Source organism: Cucurbita pepo, chromosome LG09 (assembly GCF_002806865.2).
Source record: "Cucurbita pepo subsp. pepo cultivar mu-cu-16 chromosome LG09, ASM280686v2, whole genome shotgun sequence".
In the NCBI taxonomy this organism is placed as follows: Eukaryota; Viridiplantae; Streptophyta; class Magnoliopsida; order Cucurbitales; family Cucurbitaceae; genus Cucurbita; species Cucurbita pepo.
In genome coordinates this window covers 6,968,708-6,986,817 of record NC_036646.1, presented here as the reverse complement: position 1 = coordinate 6,986,817, position 18,110 = coordinate 6,968,708, and the positions used below count along the sequence as shown (strand labels likewise).

At 36.4% G+C, this 18,110-nt stretch overlaps 3 protein-coding genes across 4 annotated transcripts in view; 1 reads left to right on the top strand and 2 right to left on the bottom strand.

Annotated features, from left to right (window-relative positions):
- Window positions 1–958: 958 nt before the first annotated feature.
- LOC111801406 (probable inositol transporter 2) lies at window positions 959–5,212 on the bottom strand. Its single transcript, XM_023685398.1, has 6 exons — window positions 5,028–5,212; window positions 4,516–4,586; window positions 2,958–3,293; window positions 2,213–2,320; window positions 1,526–2,125; window positions 959–1,441 (listed from the first exon to the last, which is right to left on the bottom strand). Exons 1-6 carry the CDS (start codon window positions 5,164–5,166, stop codon window positions 959–961), a joined length of 1,737 nt encoding a protein of 578 aa, XP_023541166.1. The 5' UTR covers window positions 5,167–5,212.
- Window positions 5,213–7,840: 2,628 nt separating this feature from the next.
- Window positions 7,841–10,845, bottom strand: LOC111801596 (pentatricopeptide repeat-containing protein At1g11290, chloroplastic-like). The gene has a single exon (XM_023685627.1). The coding sequence runs from the start codon at window positions 10,739–10,741 to the stop codon at window positions 8,564–8,566; it is 2,178 nt and encodes a 725-aa protein (XP_023541395.1). The 5' UTR covers window positions 10,742–10,845; the 3' UTR covers window positions 7,841–8,563.
- A 5,499-nt stretch (window positions 10,846–16,344) lies between these two features.
- LOC111801433 (signal recognition particle 14 kDa protein-like) overlaps window positions 16,345–18,110 on the top strand; it is a 4,189-nt gene continuing 2,423 nt past the window's right edge. For both annotated transcript variants that reach the window (XM_023685432.1, XM_023685431.1), the window contains exon 1: window positions 16,345–16,447. In XM_023685432.1, coding sequence (XP_023541200.1) covers window positions 16,445–16,447 — 3 coding nt within the window. In that variant the 5' untranslated portion in view covers window positions 16,345–16,444. The remainder of the gene's footprint in view (window positions 16,448–18,110) is intronic.

The window sequence follows — 18,110 nt, the reverse complement described above, 5'->3', positions numbered from 1 at the left end:
CTCTGGTTTCATTCGATAGCGGTCCAGGCGTGCAATTGTTTAGCCTTTTAGAGTTGTCCCCAAGGATCTTTCTAGTTGCTTCTTTCCTGTAATAAGGAAGATCCAATATTTGAAAATTGTGTCCAGAATGACCGGAAAAGTGGAAACAAGACCGGGTTTTTTCTAAGCGGAGCCTGGATACTTAACAGATATTATACGCTTTGACCCATTACGTATCGCTGTCAGCCTTGTAGTTTCAAAACGCGTTTGTTAGGGAGGAGTGTTCACATCCTTATAAGGAATGCTTCGTTCCCCTCTCCAACTAATGTAGGATCTGACCGTTAGACATTTGGGCATTCATTTCAAGCTTGCATCTCCATCCCACCCATCCTTCTGCTTGGTTCTGTTTTCCTCGAGGAGATGGGATCAGGGGATACAATTTTCATTGGCTGTTCCTTGGGTTTTGAGGTACTTTCTATTTCTGTCCTCTGCTCGTGTGAGTGTTTGGCTCCTAGCTGGAATGATTACAATGCGATTCACATAAAGGAGCAAATACCAACTGATTCCTTGAAACATATTTCCAACTCCATCTTTGAATTATCTGCATCTAGGCCCATTTGATAACCATTTGATATTTAGTTTTTGGTTTGAAAATTTTTCTTGTTTTTTTTTTTTTAAATTTTCAAAACTTGGATTGTTCGATGATTTAATTTTAAGTCGATGGTGTAAATGTTCTAGATATTTGTCTTTTCCCTTGATATCCAAATATTTGCAAATTCCAAGACCACAGTTAGGAGAATGACAGGGTGGGAGATCGAACTATCGACCTTAGGAATGATAATAATAGGTGTCTTACAGTTATACTCGTGTTACTCGTGTTGACATATTAGTGTCTATTGATACAAGTAAACCTTAAGCCTTTAGAATCCAAGTATGCTTGTATAAAATTTTGTACAATACTTACTTTTACACTGATTTTTCAGGCGCCTTGGCCTTTTTCCGATGTATCTGGCCTTTTCTCCCAGAACTTCAAATGCAAAGCCCTGTTCTCAAGCATCTGCTCAATCTCCTCAATCGGAAGGCCCTTCGTTTCAGGCACGCATATCAGGACAAACATAAGTGCTACTATTGAAATCAATCCGAATAGTAGGAATGTCCAGGAAGGCCCAATTGATTGTGTTAAAGATAAGAAGGACTGAGCAACAACAAGGTTTGAGACCCAATTTGCAGTGGCTGCTATTCCTCCACAGACTCCACGATACCTTAATGGATAAATCTCTGAATTAACAATCCATGGCACAGTTCCCATTCCTGGAGAAAAGAAAATGATGTAAAGAGCAAGACCAATGAGTGCAAGCCATCCAAATTTGCTAGGACATCCCCTAGTGTACCACAGTCTATCTTCACCGAGGCACAAATCCTTCACTGTGTCGTTTGAAACCAAACATTCGCCGGGAAATAGCTGCAAACAACAAAAGGGTGTGAGGAAATGTTATGCAGCTTATGTATTTTTTTCCTACTCAATCAGATTAGTGCTTGCTTTTACCTTATTAGCTGCTGAGGCACAGAAACCACAATCTGGAGATGAGGCTTTCAAACATTTCATACAGTCCCAAGAAGCAGTTTTTCGGGCCAAACTGTAGTCGGGGCAGGTGTAGGCGTTGAGTTGAGTGGTTTTGGTGCTCACTAATGGAGAATGAGATGTTGTTTCATGAAAAACTCCTGATAGAAGGCCAAGAGAAATCATGACACCAAATAAACTGATGACTAGAAGCTTTTTCCTCCCTGTTCTATCAATAAAATATATGCTCACAATGGAGCCCAATGCATTGAGCCCAGCAGTGACCAGTGAAAGCAGGAGTGCTGTCTCATTAGATGCAAAGCCAGCCAACTGAACTATAGAAGGACTGTAGTACATAACTGTATTTATGCCCACGAATTGCTGGAAAACCTGGAGTCCAACCCCTGCATAAAGTCCCCTTCTCACCGTTTTGGTTTTCAATAGCTTGATCATACTAATCTTCTCAGAAGACTGTTTTTCCTTGATCTCTGCTTCAACGGAGTCCTTGAGATCTTGAATCTCTGCCTCTATCTCATTTGGTGAGTATATTTTTCTTAGTATCCTTTCAGCTTCTTCTGACCTTCCCTGTTCAACCAGATATCTTTTATGTTTAAAGCTTCACACTACCATATTTATGAAGACCAACTACTTGAGGAAAAGCCATACTATCACCTTGCGGTATAACCATCGAGGTGACTCTGGAAGAAATAACATTAAGAGAAACTGCACGAGCGCTGGAACACCTGCAACACCGAGCATCCACCGCCATGTCCCCGGTGCCTACATGGGTACCCTCTATCCTTTAGTCTTTAATTTCCTCTTTGTGAAAGAAAAAGCTATATCTCCATCATTGAAGATATCTTTATGAGTTCATCCGTCACTCTTGTATGAAGGAAATGGTTCATCTTTTGCATATTATCTTACTCAAAAGTAGTTTCCCTTTGTTCTGACTTGTGAAATGGCTTTGAAAATCAAAGGAATATGTATAATGGTGTGTTGAGGGTTGTTGGGAGAGAGTCTCACGTTGGCTAATTTAGGGAATGATCATGAGTTTATAAGTAAGGAATACATCTCTATTAGTATGAGGTCTTTTGGGGAAGCCCAAAGCAAAGCCATGAGAGCTTATGCTCAAAATGAATAATATCATACCATTGTAGAGAGCGTGATTCTTAACATGGTATCAAAGTCATGCCCTTAACTTAGCCATGTCAATAGAATCCTCAAATGTCGAACAAAGAAGTTGTGAGCCTTGAAGGTGCAGTGAGGTCTTTTACGGAAGGCCAAAGCAAAGTTATGAGAGCTTATGCTCAAAGTGGACAATATCATACCATTGTGGAGAGCCGTTATTTCTAACATGGTGCAGAGATTAACATTTAGTAGTAGAAAGTATGTACAAATGATAGTTTACTTGATTTACCTTGGTGAAAGCCAGGTTGATGAGATAGGATAGAAACTGGCCACCAGTGATGAGAAAACCATTTGTGCTAACAAGGGCACCACGGATTTTTGCAGGGGAAGCCTCGGAGATGTACAAAGGGGAGGTCATGGAAGCCATTCCTACACCAAGGCCAACGAAAACCCGACCGACAATGAGAAGGGAAGGGCCAGGTGAAGCAGCCATGACCACAGCTCCAATGAAGAAGAGAAAATCTGCTATGAGAATTGCAGTTCGCCTTCCATATCGGTCGTTCATCCATCCTCCAATTGCCGCTCCTATTATGGACCCTGCAATTGCCATGCTCACTATGGTTTCCTGTTTCATGTCAATACCATCATCACCAAGACTTCAGCTGCACTTCTAAATGAGGAAAAGCTAACGAATCCGATTTAATGCATCGGAAAACTTACTGCTTTGAATTTGAGTGCGGGTTGGGTTGGGTTGATCGAGATTTAATGCATTGAAAAACCTATGAATTTGGATTTGGGTGGATAGGGGTTTAAGACATTAGGAAACCTATTGATTAGGATGAGTTGGGTTGTTCGAGATTTAACACATCGGAAACGCTATTGATTTAGATTTGGGTAGGTTTAGTTTGGTCGGGTTCCATATCTAAACTACAAAATTATTAAATTAAAATATATATATATATATATCGTCTTTAAATTTATTAAATTAAAATGAATAATTTTTAAATTGATTATAGTAAAGAAAGTATTTAATGTTCAAATTACCTATTCTAAAAAAAAAATGCGTATGATATTAAAAATTTTAATGATTTAAAAATAATCTATAGCATTATTTTATTTTAAATTTAACTAAATTAAAACTACAAAAACTACACAAATTTCACTAAATTCTATGTTCTAAATTTCTCTTTTTCATGGACCATAATTTTTTTTTCATTAACTACTTTAATTTATAATGTCAAGATTAATTTCATTAATGTGAATGATTATTTTGAATTTAAAATTTTCTCGTAGATCAATAGAATAAAAAATGAAAAAATGACGTCACAAAAATACAAATCATTAAATACCAATTTCAAAATGCATGGAACAATTATTTATTAGTAAATTGTCTAAAAATTTGACAAGATTATGTCAAGGGTTGAATATATGACAAAAATGGAGAAAAAAAACATAATAAAAAAATAGTACTTAGACTATGAATTTTATTAACAATATATTTGAAACGTAATCGGTATTAATTCTATACTTTAACTAATATTATTGAAATCGACATCGCGATAAATAAAGTGAAAAAGATGGACTAAGGTTATAAAAAATGAAAAATTGGACGATTACGAACTTGAATATGGTTGAAATAATTGTCTTACCTAAAATGATAAAATATTGATATGTAATTCAAAAATAAATTACCGATCACAAGCAATAGAGATTTATATATATATAAAAAGGGATAGAACGAAGATATAATCCTCGTATTCGGCCCTATTTTACTAATGAGGAGAAATTTCTTCTCGTTCCCTCCAAGAAAAGAAAAAAAAAACAGAAAAGCATGATTAATTAAGAACCTGTAAAACGGTGTTTCTGTCCACCGACTTGAAATCATCCCTTATGTAAAGAAGTGCTCCAGAAATCACTCCTGCAAAAACATAAACACCATCCCAAATCATCATATCGAACGATGTTTTCTCTTTTGGACTTCCTGTCAAACATGTTGATAAAGAGAGATTTCCACGCCCTTCTAAAGAATGTTTCGTTCCCCTATCCAATCGACGTACAATCTCACAATCCACTCTTTTCTCCAATCGATCTGGGATCTCACAATCTACCTCTTCGAGGCCTAGCGTGTACTCGTTCTAACATGGGATCTCACAATTCACCCCTTCGAAACCCAGTATCCTCGGTGGCACTTTTTTCACTCGTCAATCGATGTAGGATCTCACAATTCACCTCCTTCAGGGCCTAGCGTCCTCGCTGACACTCGTTCCACTCTCCTCTGACAATTCACCTCCCTCGGAGCCTAGCATCCTCGTTGACACTCACTTCTCTCGCAAGAACAAACAAACAAGAAGAAGATTACCAGTGTCATAACCAAAAAGAAGGCCACCAATTCCAGCAGAGAAAGCAAGACGAAGAACATAAGGATTGTTCCAGAGCAGAGAAAAGCATTGTCTGAAAGCCGACCCATCAGTAGTGCCTCCATGGAAGCCTCCCTCCATTTCTCCCTCTACACCAAACAAAACAAACACAAAACCCACAAAAATTACAGACAAAAATGATGTCTTTTTTTCTTTCCTCGTTCCCGGAAGACAAAGAAGTCGATGTTCTTTGTCTCTGTCTCTGTCTCTGTTTCATTCAATGAATACAGGCTGATTTTGGACATTATGCACTTGAATGTTTGACCAAATGGATAAGGGAATCAATTTGTGTATATATACATATGTATGTATGATAGGTTTGACCAAATGTATATGTATGATATGGTTGATTTTGTTCGGATGAAAACTATGATGACTACTATGCATACATGACGCATATATATACTATGTCATGGATGAAACAAAAGGAAGAAGGAAATGATTTTGATGTTATGTTATGATTTTAAACTATGGGAACTTTATGCATTTATGTATGTCATATGCATCGGGATACTTTCCCGTTATGTTATGTTTGTACGGATGCGTACCTTTGATATTTATGTTCACTATGATATCATGCAGGCTTTTTCCTTTCATGGCGTCTAGCGACGTGTTAATGCATTGAGTCCGACCAAGCCAAGCCGAGGAGGTACATATACAAGTCCGCTTGGTGGGTTCATGTGCACGTGTGGGCCGTTTGTGGGAAAGTACCACACATTCAACCCTGCCCTGAATTGGAAAGAGTTCAAGGTCATGCTATGTTGTTTTAAAGGATAGGTACCATCATTTATATGTGTGTTTGCACTACCTAACCTTAACAGAAGGGTTACTAAGTATTTCTAAAATACTCAAGCCACGTGGGTGTATTTTTCATGTTGTACAACAAATTTTTCCTGGCAATTGGCAGTGTGAGTACCTAACCTTATACTCAAACTGTTAAGGTTAGGCAGTGTGAGTACCGAAAAATGTGTTGTACAACACACTAGCCACGTGGGAGTGACGCGTACACTAAAATACTCAAGCATACACTCATACTGTCGATTGCCATGACTTACTAAGTATTTTTCGGCAATGTGAATGTATGCTAGTCGATGATCAGGTTCAAGGGGGACGTATACAAGCCTGGGGTTCATATGCTCATACGTGGGTTGTGTGTAGAGAAGTAATGCACATCCAATCGGCCCAAACTGGGAAGTGAGACCAAAGCCATGATGATTATGAAAGGATAGGTCCCAACAAGATTGCATGTGTCTGTATTTTCTGATCCGAATAGGGGGCTACATACTGAATACTTTTTTAAATACTCAAGCCACATCCTACGTTTTTTTAAGGTAAAGGTAAAACACCCTTACACGGATGATGGTGTCATTATAGAAGCCATGGAAAAAAGCTAAGGTAGTTGCATTTATGTTTTAAATGTAGCCCTTAGGTTAGTTCATGGCGTTTTCATAGTTTGAACTTATTGTTACTTCGTTTTTGCTTTTCTATTGAAGTTTACTTTTACTTGAAATGAATTCTACGAACGTTTAAGTCTATGCATCGGTTATGAAATGTTATGATGTTATACTTGCAGAAGCGACCGTAATTTTAATAGAAAATAATATTCGTTATTGATCGAGTCTTACTAGTTATTTTAATATTCACTATTTTTGAAAATGAAGCATTTTTTATTTTTAAATTGAAAAGACCTTGTTTTTTTATTTTATTTTATTTGAATTATTTTGCATGAGGACTTGGACTTCATTGCTTAAATAGTCGCATAAAATGGAATAATTATTATTTGCCCCTCATACAATAATACAATTACATCACCATTTGGTATTAGGTCCCAATCACAAAATTGCCAAATTTTGGGGGTTTTATTTGAATTTGTCCTAACCCTCTTATTAAATACAAGCAAATTAAATAATTCTTTTCATCCATTTTTATTCTAACAATTTTTTTTTTTTTTATGGAATATAATATTACAATTAATTACTAAGAATTTTAAGAATTTGAATATCTACTAATTCTTTAATTCAAAAATATATTTATGGTTAGTACAGGTTTAAAAAATACTCGTGAACTTTCAAAACTAACATTAAAACGTTTGTAAATACTCCAGGAGATGTCGATAGGTGTTTTTCATCCATATGTTGACATTAAGATTTTTTTTTCAAACTTTTTTCTTGTAAAGGTAAAGGGTGTTAACGTTACTTCTAAAATTTCATGAGTATCCTTTAAACATAGTATTAATCGTAAATATATTTTTTAAAAAAAAATTCAAGGGCACTTTTGAAATAAAATACTAACGATTTCCATCTTAAACTAACGATAATAATATTTTTTTAACTTTTTTGAAATTACAAAAATTTTAAGTTTAGGGATATATTTTTTTTTGAAACAAACTACAAAATTTATAGGTATTTTTATTAATTTAACATTTTTTATATTTCAAAGACACCGATCAGACAAAAACATAAAAAATTAGATACTAAACTTGTAATTTAACCTTAATTTTAGTATAAACACAATGCCATTGCCAATTCCACGCTCGCTTTCATGTACTTGCAGCTCAAGCATGCCACCATAGGCGACTTGATTAGTAACTTTTTCGAGTTTTCGAGTTCGGAGTTGAATAGCTATTTCCCATTCTCTATGATATGGAGTTAGATAATCAACTATGCAACTGCTTGAAATTAAATAATAATACCAATACTGACGAAATGAGATCATTTACATTAATATAATCGACTTTGTAGAACATCAATAGAATAAATGGATTTAAGTCTATCATTTTGTTAAGAATGAAAAATGGAATTGGGATTGAAAGTGCAACAAACCTAGGTGGGATCAAAAGCCCAAGTGGGATCTAAAGTTGGGATCTAAAGTCATGACAGAAAAATCCTTCCTTAAACATGGTTGGTTTGCGGAAGAGTTGAGTACCAATAGAAGCTAGTGGGACTATTGCAATAGTAGTGGTAATGCTAGGCTCACAGACTTGGTACTTGCGGTGATGTATGGACTAGTCGGGGACTGTAATTTGTGACTTGAGGACTAGTAGTGGTTGCTTAAGGTTCGAAAGCAATGGCGATGGTTTGGAAGCTGTTGAAAGTAGGAAGTTGTGGTTGTTAATGCTAGGCTCACAGACTTGCGACTTGCAGTGATGTATGGACTAGTCGGGGACTGTAATTTGTGACTTTAGGACTAGTAGTGATTGCTTAAGGTTCGGAAGCAATGGCGATGGTTTGGAAGCTGTTGAAAGTAGGAAGTTGTAGTTGTTAATGCTAGACTCACAGACTTGCGACTTGCGGTGATGTATGGACTAGTCGGGGACTGTAATTTGTGACTTTAGGACTAGTAGTGGTTGCTTAAGGTTCGGAAGCAATGACGATGGTTTGGAAGCGGTTGAAAGCAGGAAGTTGTGGTTGGTGGGATACTCGATTGGTATTTCTCAATTCTTAACACATTTATAAAAAAAAAAAAGGATGCAGAAGTGTTATAGAAGAGTACCCAGTTTTTCTGGACTCATTTCTTTAGCCTCCTTGATATCAAGTTCAAGGTTCCCCAGAATGGCATAGATATCTTCGGCTCTCGGATGAGTTCGATCAGCGACACGAAACTCGGCTACACGGCCATTGATCTCCAGCCAACTACAACCAGGGGTCTTCTTCAGCCCTTTATCCCTAAGGAAACTTCTCATTTTAGCCACTCCATCCCATTTACCAGCAGCAGCATATATGTTCGAAAGCAATATGTAATTCCCTGCGTTTTTCGGCTCCATATCAATGAGCTTCTCGGCCGCAAACTCCGCAAGCTTAGACCCAGGATGCAACTTACAAGCACTCAACAATGGACCCCAAACTCGAGCGTCGGGTTTGATCGGCATGTTTCTTACAAGTTCTCCAGCTTCATTGATAAGCCCAGCTCTCCCTAAGAGATTAACCATACAAGCATAATGTTCTTGACTTGGTTGGCAGCTATAACTTTCAATCATCTCCTTGAAAAACTCCTTTCCCTTTTCGACGAGACCGGAGTTGACGCACGCTGTTAGTAGTCCAAGAAATGTTACCTGATCTGGGTTTGAATTCGAGCACTTCATTTGACTGTAGAGCTTGAAACATTGAGACCAATCTCCATGGTTGGCATGAGCACTGATCATGGAGTTCCACATTATCAAATCTTTGTCATCAACTCTCTCTTCCTCAAATAGCCTCTGGGCCATGTCTATACACCCGCATTTTGCATAGGTGATTAGGAGGGCTGTGTTAAGGGATGGCAGGGAAGTCAGGGCTAGCTTCAATGAGTACCCATGTAAATATTTTACATTTTCAAGTGCTCCTATGTCAACAAATGCAGGCATGATATTGATCACTGTAATGAAATCAGCTTGAATCCCATCCGATTTCATCCTGAAGAACAGAGACAAAGCAATGAGAGGATAACCATGTTTGACATTCCCCTTGATCATAGCACTCCATGAAATTACAGTCTTGTTTGTGACCGAGTTGAAGATCTTACAAGCTGAATCTAAGCTGTTACACTCGCAGTACATGTCTATGAGAGAGTTATGAACTGAAACTTGACTATCTGAACCATTTCTCAATATGTTGGCATGGGTTTGTTTGCCCCAATCAGCACGTTTCAGCTGTGAAATCGAAGAGATAACAGGAAGCGCAGTAAATAGATCGGCTCTAATCCCGGATCGTGCCATGGACTCGAAAAGCTCGAGACATTCCATTGGTCGTCCTTCTCGAGCATAAGCTGCTATCATTATATTCCATACAACACGGTCCTTTTCAGGCATTTTTTCAAATAACTTGCGAGCATCTACTAAGCTACCTAACTTGGAGTAAAGAGACAACACGGCAGTATCTACCAACAAATCTCCGCATAAGTTGCTCACAATTGCAATACAATGAACAATTTTTGCAAGCTGAATTGAACTTAAACCCGAAACAGACCTCAAGCGATTGATAAATGTGAGTGAATCTGTCACTATTGGCTCTGATTTCATCCTCCCAAAGAGCAGGGAAATATCGTCCCCATTACCATTTTGAGGCGCCTCTGACATCAATGAACTCCAGCAGTCCAAATCCTTCACAGACATTTTATCAAACAGTTGGTGGGCATTCTCAAAATCAATGCACTTTTCGTACATCTCAGCCAGAACAGTAACAACCGTATCATAAGAATCAACACCAAGCTTAATCAAACACCCATGAATGTTCTTCCCAAATTCAACATGTGACAAACAACAACATGATCGCAAAACAAAAGGGTAAGTTTGTTCATCCGGGTGCATGGACTTACCAACCATTTCTCGGTACATCAACAGGGTGCGCTCATATTCCCCAAATCTAGTCAAATTTCTCAGAATAGCATTGTAAAGAGTCGAATTGGGATCGATTATAGAATTGAAAACATGGTGAGAGAGATTAAGGAGTCCAAAATTCGCATAGCAATCAATGAGTTTGCAAGAGAGAGTTGGGTTTTGGTGGAAACCATGGAGGACGAACCTGGCGTGAATTTGCTGGAGCTGTTGACGAGATTTGCATCGACTGAACAGAGATGAAAGCGTGTTGAACAGTCTTGATTGGGTGGCGGGAAAATTCGGGAATTTGAAACGGAAAATGGGACTTTGAGTAATGGGTTTTGATCGTTGAAGATGAAACATGTTGGGCGAAAGCGGCGGTGCATTTTTAGCAATGCTATCAGACTCGGAGTTCCGTTTTCAAATTCAAGAACGCGTCAATGTTCCAGAATTTCTCCCCCATGGAAGATGTTCCATGATTTTGACCACTGAGGTTTTCATCACCTCATAATCTATACCACTCTCGACAATGGCATGAGTTCTCATGACTTTGTGCTTCTCGAAAACGTCTCATACCAATAGAGATAGTATTCGTTACTCATAAACCTCTCAATAATCCTCCTCTCGAACAAAGTACACTATAAACCTCTCCTTAATCGAGGCTCGACTCATTTTTCTTTTGGAGTCCTTTGTTCGACATTTGGGCATTCTACTAACATGGCTAATTTAAGGCATAGCTCTGATACTATGTTAGATGAACACGACTCTCCACAGTTGTATGATATTGTCCACTTCGAACATAAGCTCTCGTGACTTTGCTTTGGACTTTCCGAACAAGCTTCATACCACTGGAGAGAATATTCCGACTTTCCTCCCACAATATTTTTTCTTAATACTATTCAAATTTACATTTGGTCTAAAAATATACAAAATTATTAATATTTTATTTTATTTGTAAATTTGAATTTTCAAAAGTTATATTATTTTTAAAACAAAAAAAAACTTTAAAAATATATTTAACTTTTTTAAAAGAAATTAAAAAATACATTCACTCGTTCCCAATATTTCAAAAATATTCATGAACTTTCCGAAATAACATTAGAACATTCGAAGATAATCAATGAAATATCGATATATGATTTTCGACATATATTAATAGTAAGATTTTTTTTAACCAAAAAAAAATTATAAAGATAAAAGATGTTAAGGTTACTTTTAAAATATAGTACCGAGATATAAAGTATTTTTGAATTGTTAAAAAAAAAAAGTTGAAATATATTATTGAAATTTTTTAAAGTTGAAGTCTATTTTTGAAACGTTATTAAAAGTTTAAGGATATTATTAAAACAGAGTGTAACGATTTCCATCCAAAACTAAGGGTAGTAAGGTAAATATAATGTATTCATTTATTATTCTTTTCTTATATATTATCTGTAATTTACCATATTTTCTGATAAATTATTATAAACAGAGAACTTCTACCACCATTTACGTAGGTGGTTTCAGTAAATATTTTTATATTGCCAAGCTTCGCACACAATATGTCCCTTCTCATTTCCAAGTTGCTGACGTCTTCACAAAAAGTGTTTCTCGACCTCTTTTTGAATTTTTCAGATTCCCAAGCTTCACGTTAGTTCAAATCCGACCCTCAACTTGCGGGGTGTTGAGGATAGTTGATCATTTATTAAGACAAATATATTATATTCATTTATTATTCTTCTATTTTATTTTTATTGTTATTTCCATATTATTTCTAATTTGCCATATTTCATTTATAGTCAGAAAAATTTCATCCCAGTATCAGTAAATATTTTCAATAAGAATATTAATAAGACATTTTTTTTTTAAAATTTAAGAGTATTATTGAAATTTTTAAAAATTTAAAAATATTTTTTATACGGACATTTTTATTAATTTTCTTTTAAAATTTAAATATTATATTTCAATTAACTTTCAAATTCTACTCAAAACTTTTAGTTGTTAATTCTATTTGTAATTATTAGAACTTTAAACTTTTATTTTATAGAGGTTAAAAAGGTCAATTCACTTTTAAAAATTTAGATATATTTTTCAAAATAATACTAATTATAACTATATTTTTTAAAGTATTTTTATTAATTTAATCTAAAATTTAAATCAAATTCCAATAATACGATAATGGTCAACGTGAACGGTCAACCTTTTTCCCAATGAAAATAATAACGGCCAAACAGAAAACGAAGGGTGCCACGTGGCATACAGTTGGCGGCTAAATATTATTTATAAAATTCAGTAATTAATTTTTTTAAAATATTAATTTTTGAATAAGGACCATCTTATTTTGTGTGCCAAGCATGCCATAATTCCGTGTGCCAATTAATTACGCCTTTATTTAATTAATTAAAAATATTAAAAAAAAAAAAACTGAAATATCCGAAAATAATTCCCATGGGTCGGTAAAGCTAAACCATAACCACGTGTCATCAATCCAACGGCTATGAACGGCCACGCGTCAAGAGATCATGAGACAGTTGGGCAGTTGATGCCACGTGGTAATAACACGGTAAATTCAAGGACTAAGTCAATGAGTGACGTGGCAGCATCATCACCAGTCAAACCTCCCAGAAATTCAAGGAGCCTTTGAAAATTCGTTATTTATACCCACAGTCCACCTCTCTGTATCCCCAAAACAAGATTTTCTGGGTGAATTTTCTCGGGAAAATCAATCTGTTTGGTTGGTGGGAAAATTAACGGGAAAATTTTGTGAGATGGCAGTGATGATGAAGATGAAGGGGGAGGTGGCGCCGGCGGTTTATGTATTGAATGAGAGGCGGGGAGGGAAGTATGGGCGGAGATTGGAGACGATTTTGGAAGAGGGATCGGAGGGAAGCTGTGAGTTTGTGGGGAGGAGGAGTTTGTGTGTTCTTCGTGTTCTTCGTGTTCTTCGTGTTCTTCCGGTTGTTGTTTCTTATTTTTTGTTGTATAGACATGTTGTAGGTTGATTTTGGAGGGATTTGGTGTAAATTTGTAATGGGGTTTTTGTGGTGCTTGGGCTTTGGATTTAGAGGCCATGGCTACTTATCCCTTCTAAAAAATTTATGAAAAAAGGGTTTGAAAACTCTCATTTCTCTCTTTCTAGCGAGTTCAAATTAGAATACGAAATTGAATCGAAAACAATGTCCGTCTTCCATGACCTACAACATTCACCGTCACCCATATCTTAGTTTTCACGATCACTCTAGAATTCATCATCATTCGTGCATCACCATCATCTATATCTTAGCAGCTGCAATCTACGTAGGTTCACTTACGGTTTGAATATTTTAAATGGGACCTAAATACTCATAACCTCTTAAATACGTGATGGCCCGTTGGGTTTGGGTAATGCAAACACATATATACTTGATGGGACCTATCCTTTAAAACAACATAATATGGCCTCTACGCACTCATATATGATGGCATAGTATGGCCGACTTTAATGCACTGATATCATGGAAAACATACCCCTAGGCTTGGCTTTGTTAGACTAAGCATTGACGCGTCGGACACCACAGAGGGAAAGATTCGGGAAAGATTTGCATGATATCATAGAAAACATAAATATTGTATGTGTACTAACATAACAGAGAATTATCCCGACACGCATGACATACATAAATGCGTGAGGTTCCATGGTTTAAAATCATAGCATATAATACAATTATGAGTCATGGCTTTCATCTTGCATCATCATGTAATCTAAACATGACTTCACATGGCAAGACATAGTATTGCATACATCATTTTGTTCCTATCATGACATAATAGAACATCACATACATACATAATATGACTTCATACATCATCACAAAGCATACATAAATATAGCATAACATTATGACCGCACGTAGGGACTATGGGACTTGCGTCATCATAGACCATACAATTCTTCCAACATAAAGTCACTTGAGCATTCCACCACCACCATACAATACAATTCTTCCAACTTAAAGTCACTTAGAGCACTCCACCACCCCCTCGGTCCTATGGTCTAAGTGAGCCATTGAGTGTGCTGAGAGAGTGTCTCGAGCGACTTTTTTTGAAATGGGTTTTTCAAGGATAGTACCAGGCGAGTGTGTCGGTATTGCGCCCCAACCCGCGTGTTGGAGGTTCCTACATACACCCCCTATCCAGCATGGTATACGTAAATGACATGACACGGGCACGGGAGGGCTAATGCCTCGATAGAACCCAGATGGATGGATGTTTGGGAAGTCCCAATGAGATGATCGACACGCGGGTCCGTTCTCGATGGCATGACCAGCGAATTGTGATGGCCTACGACCCCCCAAGACTCGGGATGACATCAAGACATATTAACCATGTCGATGGAGATAGAGATGACATGTGCATTGAGAGACCTTGGCCCCGAGCAGAGACAAGGTCGAGCCAAATGACTAGGCTTAGTGTAAAGACAAGTCAGTTGTGTCGCAGACGATTGAACATGCATGTGCAGACCGCGTGTGTAGTCGAACAAGCTTAGATTCCGCACAAGCAATGTTCAATTGGCGCACAAGCAATGTTCAATTGGCGCACAAGCAATGTTCAATTGGCGCACAAGCAATGTTCAATTGGCGCACAAGCAATGTTCAATTGGCGCACAAGCAATGTTCAATTGGCGCACAAGCAATGTTCAATTGGCGCACAAGCAATGTTCAATTGGCGCACAAGCAATGTTCAATTGGCGCACAAGCAATGTTCAATTGGCGCACAAGCAATGTTCAATTGGCGCACAAGCAATGTTCAATTGGCGCACAAGCAATGTTCAATTGGCGCACAAGCAATGTTCAATTGGCGCACAAGCAATGTTCAATTGGCGCACAAGCAATGTTCAATTGGCGCACAAGCAATGTTCAATTGGCGCACAAGCAATGTTCAATTGGCGAAGACGAATCTCGATCCATAACATCAGTTTCAAGTTCAAATTTCTACAAAATTATTTCTCTCAATTTTAGTCATGTGTTAGACTTGAACAACAGAGCGTGAGGACTCAAAATCTTCAAAATCTTCCTGTTACCTGAAAATAAAATGAAAATAAATAAAGATAATGTCAAAAGATAATGTCAGAAATGGCCGGTATAGCTCAGTTAGTACAGCAGAGGACTGAAAATACTCGTATTACCGGTTCAAATTTGCTATTGACAATAAGGATAATGTGTAGGAAACGAAATGGCCGGTATAAATCCTCGTATTACCGGTTCAAATTTGCTATTGACAATAAGGATAATGTGTAGGAAAGGAAATGGCTAGTATAGCTCAGTCAGTTCATATCATCCAAATATTGTTTGTGCTCGTGCAACTTACAAAAAAACAAAACAAAAAAAAAACAAAAAAAAAAAAAAAAAANNNAAAAAAAAAAAAAAAAAAAAAAAAAAAAAAAAAAAAAAAAAAAAATTATTTTGCTATTACAAAATATAACCTTGAAACTGATTCTTTTTTAGTCGGTTCTTGGAGACAGACCCCGTAAATTTAATGATTGTTTTTTGGTCGGTTCTTGGAGGAGACAGACCCCGTAAATTTAATGATTCTTTTTTGGTCGGTTCTTGGAGACAGACCCCGTAAATTTAATGATTCTTTTTTGGTCGGTTTTTGGAGACAGACCCGTAAATATAATGGTAATATATCTATGCTATGCTATTCAAATATAGCCGACCCAACAATTTGATAACTCAGTTGCCTATGGCAATTAAATTAAGTTTTAACAATTTTTTTATTCCATATTTATTATCATATTTTAATGTCATTTTGATTGATTTAATTTTTATAACATTTTATTAAATAATTTAGATTAAAAAAATTAGAGTTACACTTATATCATATAGTTTTTTAAATAAATATTTTAAAATAAATTATAAACTAAATATCTATATGAAATTAATTAAAATAATAAATCTATTATATATAATTAAATCACATCAATAATTACTGTAAAAGCCATATATTAATCGAAGCCTAAAAGTGGACCGATTTTGTTTTCCCTCTTCCGTCGCTACTGATTCCTCTAGGTTACTCGTACTTCTCAAGATCTGCATCAAATCAATCGCCATGGTAATTTCGATTTCTCTGTCTCTTACCCGTTTCTTGATTCTGAACACTATTCGATTAATTCAAGTTACAGCATTCGAATTTTGATTCTTCGTCTTCATGCCATAATTTGACCTAATTGACGGGATTTCTGTGGCTCGATGTTGGTTTTGATGAGTTTTAGGAGATAAAACTTTGTTTTACTTCCTGTTTGGATGAATTTATGTGNTTTTTTTTTTTTTTTTTTTTTTTTTTTTTTTTTTTTTTTTTATCGTAAATTTGGGTTTTTCTTTTAGTTTGTGCATATGAATGAAATTCAAGTTCCGTGTACTGCATTGCATCTTTTCTCCATTTCTACGGCTTTCTGTCGGATCGGTTTCCTTTTCAATGGTTGGTTTTCTATTTAAGCGGAGAAATTTGGGGCTAGTAGTGTTTCTGACTCTAATTATGATTTATTATTGATCACATTGTTGGATATTTATTGCTTGGAAGTCTTGGTGTGGATTCAATTCTATTGCAGAAATTCAATTCTCTCATTCAAATTTGGCAAAATGAATTGCTGAATTTTCCAAGAACAAGTTCTTCAATGGCTATTAGGTTTATGGCAAACTTCCAATTAATGAACTGATTCCCTTCTGGTAGAAAATAATAATAATAAAAATACCTAACCACAGACGGTACAGGCCAAACTAAAATAGGAGGAATTCTAGTGCTGTATCACATCATTTGCCCCATAAACATCCGACAGGCCATTGAGTTTACTTGGCCTATTTGGATTCATATAGGGGGTGGTTCTTTGTTTAGTTTGAGTTACTGAATTATAAAAATATGTAATTTGTTTGGTATTTGAACCGTATCCCATAGTTTGTTATAAGTTCCAATTGGGCTTGATGAACCATCCTACGGTTTTCTCCTGAAATTGCTAGTGTACTTGTGCTTGTTTGTGGCTTCTGCATATTTTGTATTAGTCTTACAAGGGTTTTCTTCCAACGCTTCCTCATGCAACCTAGTAATTGTCTCAGCCAATGGTCCAAGATAAAGGATTTAGGATCCCACTCACTCGAGACTTCATGTATGGATTTAATTTTTCAGAACTCAAGGACACAGTTGTACAACAAATGTGTTCATATATGGACTTAATAATTGTGTTATTAAATCTGAATCTGTATTATTGAGCTAAGGACAAGTCCTGATGTTGGGATATGTCTCCTAAGCATCATAATAGGTTCCCCAATGTTTTCTAACTTCGTTTGATAGAGAAACTAGCCATCAATGAGTTGAAAAGCCAGATCAACCCTTTGGCATTGATTATCACTGAATAATACAAATTCTTTCGTCAAAAGAGAAGGGATCCCACTATTTTTATGCACCCACCATAGCAAACCAAATTCAGGAAGTTTCTGTTTCGGGGTTTCAAAACCTTCTGCTGCATTCGACCTTACTGAAATTTGACTCTAGAGCTCACCTATTGCACATATGAAAGGAAAGAAACAACAGAATCTTTAATGACAAGTTTAGACCTTTTGGGTGAATCTTATTCAATTTACAACTGGAGTGCCTAGAGTACTTTACAGAAAGTGTTTTTCTTTGGGTGGTATGGTAGATACACAATGATTTTTGCAATAACTCCACTTTTTTGGTCAACTAGAGTTTTTTTCTCCCTTCTCTGTTTTTTTTTTTTTTTTTT